Below are 7,568 nucleotides of genomic sequence, written 5' to 3' on the forward strand. Positions count from 1 at the left end.
AGCCAAATTGGGTTATTTTTGAGACCTCATAAAATGTACTGTATCCAGTTACCCTCTATTCATTCCGAGATTTTAAATCCATGCTGAACTACACGACTTGTGGGCTGTCCCTAAATTAGCCAATCAGCTGTAGTGTTTTTGGCGAAGGCGGAGCCTACGCGTGCTTTGCGCAGCCAGCTCCGCCCCTGCGCCATTTCTACAAACCGAACGAGCGGAGCCTCGTTAGCTGGAGAGAGAAAATCTGTAGCGTGTTCTGCCTTGTTCATTTTAACCTTTATCTCTCGGTGAGTAGTTTTTGTCCTCCCGAACTGCCTTTTTCCCGTCCTTTTTTCTGGGGTTACAATGACTTTGAATATTTTTGAAGGATTGTGTCGCCGTTTTGTGTAGCAGGCCTAGCGTGTCCTTGCACACCGAACTGCGCTCATTTTTGATGCTTTTTGTTGCTTTACGGCAAGTGGTTGTTAAATCCGGCACATTTGGTGTGTTTTCCCTCGTTTTGGGGGTTTTCTGCGAGCTGCTCTGTTTTATTTTAGCTCATGAGACCCGTGGACTTTTTTTTTTTTTTTTTTTTTGCTCCTGTTCGAACGTCGTCAGTTTTTTTCGAGGCTTTTTGAACAACATAACTCAAATAATTTTACTTTAATCGTTGTTTTCTGTGCTGACAATAAACGATGAATGTTGGTTGTGAACATGGGCCCTTTGAGTCATTATAATTGTGTTAAAATGCAAGGCGAACTGAACACAGATGTAAGTAGCGGAAAAAAATAACGCTCCGACGGGCGGTCATTCTGACACGTGATTGGCCGCCGTGGACCAATAGGATTTCGAGCTGTTGACCACGCGGGTCTGTGTTCTTTGCCTTGTCCTGTCGCCAGTTATAGCACATTGATTTAGAATTCCTGTTACCTGTACAAACAGTAATATACATCTCTTTGATGGCTGAAGTGGTGTGGGTTTTTATTTTACTACTATTTTACAAAAGTTGTAAAATGAGAAACTCGAGGGCATGTTAATGGCCGCGATCTATGACACTGTGCCACGTAAATCTGCTTTCTCTGAAGTGGAGTCTGTATTTTTAGCTGAACACACCATTTTAGATGTAGCTTTTAAGACTTGGTCCAGTAGAAAACATCAAGCTTCCCAAATTAGTTTTCTGTGTTTTGCTTTCAAGTTCTGTGAATTGATTGTTTGCAAGTGTTCAGGTGTTTCTATTACAGTGTATGATCGTGAGCCATTAAGCAACCTGCATATATCGGTGAAGATCACCTGAAGATTGCAGGTGGTATCTAGCCTGCTTGGGAATCTCTCAGAGATAAAGGGAATGATCACCCACATTTACACTGAACCAACAGCACATATTTCTTCCCAGTTATTCTTAACAGCAGCCACAAACTCCACCAGTCACCTTTACCCCGTTTACACCAACACGAAGGAGGGGCTTGTTTGCGACACTTTTGATTCTGGGTTTTCATTGCAGGGAGTGCTGAAGATCTGCTTTGAAATGTCTGTGGTGGAAAAGGGTTTAAAAAAAAAAAAAAAAAAAAAAGTGAAGTTTTTAAGTTTGCTAAGTTATGCCTGGCTCGTCCCAAAACCAGACACAGACCTAAACCGGGTTACTGCATAACAGGCATGTTCTTTTTAAGTGTTTCTCATTAATAAAGGATAAAGCTGATATTAATGATAATTCACCATTTGGTTTTCTTGGATAAGCTCCAGCTTTCCTGTTACATGTATGAAATATATAGATCAATAGTAAAAAAAAAAAAAAAACACAATAATTATTTTCCGTAAATAGTAAAGATAACAAACTTTCACTGTGCTGCTGAATGTAGGATGCTCATGCAATACCACTGGCAGTCCAGAATAGGGTGAGCAAAAAATCCAGGTCACGGGGACAGAATTTGTGAACTGCTAATTTGCCAGTCTCCTCTAATCATAATGTCATAACACCTCATGACTGCAGTAGTATCCTTGACATGGACGAGGTGGAATGAATGCTCAACTGCCGGTTTGGGATGGTCTGGTTCTTCAGCGTTGCTGTTAGCTCAGAACTGCTTAATCTGCTCACTTGAAGAGCTCTGGTTTATTGTCTCATGTAAAGCTTTATGTGTGTTGCTCCTCCATTATCTGGCTGGAGAGAAGTGTATGACCCTATTGTTCTAAAATTTTATATCATTCTATGTATTTTTTTTTTTCCTTTTTTGGGCTCTTAGTGTTCGTGGAAGGTGCTTCTGTGAATTTAGGCTAAGATTGCATAGGACCCTCTTCTACAGACGCACAGACTGCACGCTGACAAAATGGAGTGAGTCTTTACAATATTATTTGATATGACAAACATTTGTGCAGTAATTATGATTTAGAATAATTGCATTATTTTTTACTTATTAAAAATATATATTTTATTGTTTGTCATGCAATTCATAACTTGCACCAGGCAAAAGTAGAGGGCTAACCGATTCATTGTCTTCCTACCTATCTGCTAGCCGCTGCTCCTCCTCTTCCTCCTCCTCCAGTCTGATGGCCAGCAATGTGACCAACAAGAATGACCCCCGCTCAATCAACTCACGAGTCTTTATTGGGAACCTCAACACTGTACTGGTCACCAAGGCTGATGTGGAGGCAATTTTCAGCAAGTATGGAAAGATCCATGGCTGCTCGGTGCATAAAGGCTTTGCTTTTGTCCAGTATGCCAATGAGAGGAATGCACGGGCCGCTGTGGGTGGAGAGGATGGGCGCATGATCGTGGGACAGGTTTTGGGTAAGGAACAGAGGTATAGGGTGATTCTCTTGAAAATTAAACCTAAAAGCAGGAAAGATTCTGTAGTATTTGCACTTTTACTTGACCTAATATTTAAGAATGGTACTCAGATAATGTGGAATTTTTTAATTAAAGTGTTGCAGAGTTTTGACACCCATTATACATTGAAATATTTGGTGCCATAGTTTTGTCTGAATGCTTATAAAAGTAAAAAAGTTCCCTGAATTTTTTTTTTGTGTAAGTTAACAAGTGAAGTTTTCTGTGTCCCGTGCATCACATGGCAACATACTGCTTGTATGGCTTTTGTCATAACTTTATATTGAAGTACCCAGCAGTAAGGTACGACAAGTACTACGTGTCACACTTGCTCATATTTCTGACCACTAGTTATGGGGATAAAGTAAATTGTGTCCTCAAAATGTCCCATGCGTCACATAGTGAAGTGTCCTATAGCAGCTTTTGGATTTCTGGGTAATGAAGGAAAATGTTAAGATAAAGTGATTATTGTGAATTAAAAATTGACATTCAGTGGGCTGGATGAGTTCCTGCCTTCAGCAAGTGTCCCATTATGGTCTTTGGCAGCCATGACCCAGATTAGGAATAAGCGATCAGTGAGTCAGAGTAAATATAAATTCAGATTTTTTTTTTCCATTAAGATGTGAACCTGGCAGGTGAACCCAAACCACATCGGTCAAAGACGACAAAACGATCAGCAGGTGATATGTACAGGTTAGTCACTGCACTCCCTTCCATTTGAATTTCATAGGTTTTTGGTCCTCAACACATGACTATGGTGTAGAGGGTGGTAGCTCATGGGGATTAGACTTGTTCATGTGAATGATTTCTATTTCTATCAACCCTCACATGCAGAGTGTTACAACCTTATTCCAAAATGGCTTAAATTAATTTTCCCCTAAGAATTATACACACAACACCCCATAATGACAACGTGGTAAAAAAAGTTTACTTAAGTTTTTGGCAAAAAAAAAAAAAAAGAGCGCTCTTGAACTCAGACTGAGGCGATGGTTCATCTTTCAGCATGACAACGACCCTAAACACACAGCCAAGAGTGGCTTCAGGACAACTCTGTGAATGTCCTTGAGTGGCCCAGCCAGAGCCCAGACTTGAATCCGATTGAACATCCCTGGAAACATTTTAAAATACCTGCACCAATGCTTCCCATCCAACCTGACGGAGCTTGAGAGCTGCTGCAAAGAGGAATGGGCCAAACTGGCCAAGGTATATGTTTGCCAAACTTGTGGCATCATATTCGAAAAGGCTTAAGGCTGTAATTGCTGCCAAAGGTGCATCGACAAAGTATTGATCAAAGGCTGCGATTAGTTATGTACATGTGATTGTTGAGTAGAACTCTTAATCCATTTTGGAATAAGACTGTTACATAATAAAAATGTGGAGAAGGGGATTTGCTCTAAATACTTTCCAGATGCCCTGTATCATAAGCACCCCCTCCCCATCCTGGCAAACCTCAAAACTGTCCACACCTCTTTCCTGTGTTCACTAATGCTACAAGGCAGGGCAAGCTAAAACAATATTGATAAAATACTTTTGATTTAAAATAATTTGTATTAAAAGCACATAATTATAGGTAGTGTGTAATCATAATCAATTTACTTCAGACAAATTCTGTTTTGTTTTTCTGATTTAATGCATTTAATTCTGAACACATTTTCCTTTAACCTTCTTGGTAGCTTTACACTTAGCAAACATGCTTCACCTGTTTTAAGTTTTGCTTTATTTTATTACTGGGATTTACTCATGTCTTTAATTAATACAGATACCTGATTACTTAGACAATCTGGGGCTGGCACACCAGTGTTGTGCTGTATTCCCCATTCCATGCATCATTTATTCATGTGCCTCACATGGAAGCTATGCTCCTCCAGTCATTTCTAGCGCTGCCATATCTGTATTAACAAATAAACGTTGGTGAGGCATATGTATGGGACCAATGACATTGGGAGCATCTGTTCCCGTATATTCTATATAATCTGTATATTGCACATGTAACTTAAAACAAATGCATTTGAAGGAACGTAGAAATTGTTCTTTTAGTTCCTCCCGTTTCACACATTTAAAAACTGAACCATTTTATGCTAATTATCTGGTTGCTTGGACTAAAATGATTTTCCCCTACTCTATAGCAGTTCAACATTTGACTTGGACTATGACTTCCAGAGAGATTACTATGAGAGGTGGGTTGTGCAGATTTTCTGTGTGCCATTTATTTATTTACTTACTTACATTGTCTTTGTTTCTATCTGATATATATGTCCATTTGTCTACAGGGTGTACTCTTACCCATCCCGTGTGCCTCCACCCCCACCTCCCCTGTCACGCACTGTTATTCCATCCAAACGTCCTCGTGTCAGCATGAGTGCTGGAGGCAGTCGCAGAACCAAGTCTAGCTTCTCTTCCTCCAAAAGCAGCCAAAGGTCATCATCTCGTTCAAGTGAGTTTTCACCGTCTCCTCTGAGCGACGTGGCACTTCATGCATTTTCCCCACAGAAATGGACTTTTCTAGTTCATTTACTATAATGGTACATACATTAGCTATTCTGAGTAACTGTACAGAAAGACACTAGATACTGTAGTGCGATGCTAATGGCTTGTAGGGTCCACATGATGTCTTTAGTTATGTAATCAGACATGTGCAGCTTCAACAGTTTTCTGGATCTTTCCAGTGAAAGCAGACGACCTTCAGGCCATTAAGCGGGAGCTGACACAGATAAAACACAAGGTTGATTACCTTCTGGAGAGCCTGGAGAGGATGGAGGACGACCACAGCAAGAAGTCTGGTATGGACACAATGTCCCCCATGTGTGCACTCAGCATTGGTCATAGCTACATTTTTTTTTTTTTTTTTTTTTTTTTGGTCAAAAACAAATATTTTTGTGCAGGAATGCCATGCCACTGGTTTGTGCTAGTAACACAACCTTCTTATGATAAAACCAAATTGCAATATTGTCAAACACCATACTTTTTGCTTGAGTACATTTGTGAATAAGAAACTCCACCCTTCCTTCGCTAGATTGGGAAACAAGTCAACTCGTTAAAATTTTTAAAACCATTTATTTTTGCCAGACATGCTGCCAGTAGATCGAACACATGACAATGTTTTACCAATCACACATAGCCATGCAGTCACATGTCCACATCTAAACCATGGCGGCACAAATCTCATCATACAGCACAGATGCGGACTGGAAAATGGCTGGTGCAACTGTCTCCAGTGCCAAAACCTTAGCTTACAGTAAGAATACAGAATCCCATATAGATCCTTTTAGCATTTGTCAACATTTTGTTAAATGTTAAGAAATGCCAGGTTTAGCATATTTATATATTTTTTTGTTTCTGCCTGAATACATAGTTTCTAAAAAAAATACTTGATGATGTACTTGAGTAGTCGCAGAACTTTGCTATTCTTATTGTATTTTTATTTATTTTTTTTGTTATTGCTACCTTTTACGTGAGCATTATTGTTTTGGAGTAACAATCTCTTATTTGAGTACCTCCCAAATAAAAAAAATAAATAAATAAAAAATCACACGGATGTGTGGGACGCATCACTGTGTGAACATTAATCATTATCCTTATAATCCTAGATGGAGATGCCCACCTCTAATAATGAAAACTGTCATGGTAGCGTTGTGTGTAATGCTACTGATGCTACCTGATGCTATTTAGGAGCGGAAAGCATTTACAGCACCTGTTTTACCACAGGAAGAAAACAGCAGTGTACTTACAGCTCTTTCCTTGTGCAGAGGGGAAAAGCGGGAAGACTGAGGCAGGCGAGGCTTCCGGGCTGCAGCACATCAGCAGCAGCAAGGAGCGCGACCAGGAGCTGAACAACTCTGATGAGGAGGGGGACCTGCTGGAGGATGATGAGGTGGGTTGAAGGGTGCTGTCGGGGTGATCTGTGTTCGGGATCATGTTGGGAAGCTTGATTGTGTGCTCCTCGTCCATTAAAGGAGAAAAGCCAAGGAAGAGAGAACGAGGATGAAGATGAGGAGGTAGAGGAGGACGAGCGGGAAGAGGGAGAAGATGATGGAGACAGTGTTAATGGAGATGACTTTTGAACACACAATGGAGAATGTGCTGAACGGGTGTATGCATGAACACTAAGTTAACTGGGGCAAATCTGAAGTCTGCCCTGGTAAAGACTCCAACGCCTTTTTTATGCTTATATACAATGTGGCCCTCTATGTAATATATAATATCAGTGTAGTCAGGGCCACTTGCTGGGTTCCCTATATGTTCAGTGAGTGTTAGCACAGTACTCTTCGACAGGTGGTAACAGACTGCATATGTGTTTGTATGTTTTAAATGTCTTTTTTTAAGTGTGTTCATTTCGTAATATGTTGCATATGATTGCAACCTACTGCCTTTTTTTTATAATACCCAAACATCAAGTGCAACGAAGCTTTCAATAAAACACCAAATAAATTTTAAGTGTGAGTCTCTCTGGCTGAGTTTGTCCATTGATTGATTACAAAATGCTCCCTTATGAAACATAATTTGTGGTTTGAATTACAGGGGAGCAAAGACTGCAGGTAAACACATCAAAAAAATATTTCTAAAGGCGTAATAGACATGAAATGACATGTATTTCACAATTCAGTGTCATTTATTGGGTGACAGACCCAACACCCAGACTCCATGTAGCACATAATTCACAAAGTAGTGAGCAAAGGCTGTGACTATGTATGATTTCTCATGTAATCACTGTGAATATTTTCTTGATGTTCTGTTTCCCATCAGCTGATATTGTGTTTGGCATAATTGGAACTCG

General features: G+C 40.1%; 1 protein-coding gene across 4 annotated transcripts; it reads left to right on the forward strand.

Moving 5' to 3' along the window:
- The first annotated feature begins 170 nt into the window (after positions 1-170).
- On the forward strand, positions 171-7,228 carry LOC114788367 (heterogeneous nuclear ribonucleoprotein C-like). 4 transcript variants are annotated; one of them, XM_028976877.1, is made up of 10 exons: positions 171-284; positions 2,214-2,302; positions 2,484-2,592; positions 2,686-2,758; positions 3,415-3,487; positions 4,921-4,971; positions 5,065-5,228; positions 5,461-5,574; positions 6,541-6,665; positions 6,748-7,228. In XM_028976877.1, exons 2-10 carry the CDS (start codon positions 2,298-2,300, stop codon positions 6,853-6,855), a joined length of 822 nt encoding a protein of 273 aa, XP_028832710.1. In that variant the 5' UTR covers positions 171-284; positions 2,214-2,297; the 3' UTR covers positions 6,856-7,228. The 4 variants fall into 4 exon arrangements, with proteins under 4 accessions (XP_028832710.1, XP_028832711.1, XP_028832708.1 ...); XM_028976878.1 differs by having other exon boundaries at positions 2,514-2,592; XM_028976875.1 differs by having other exon boundaries at positions 2,484-2,758.
- The last annotated feature ends 340 nt before the right edge of the window (positions 7,229-7,568 follow it).

This window comes from Denticeps clupeoides, chromosome 4, assembly GCF_900700375.1.
Source record: "Denticeps clupeoides chromosome 4, fDenClu1.1, whole genome shotgun sequence".
Classification (NCBI taxonomy): domain Eukaryota; kingdom Metazoa; phylum Chordata; class Actinopteri; order Clupeiformes; family Denticipitidae; genus Denticeps; species Denticeps clupeoides.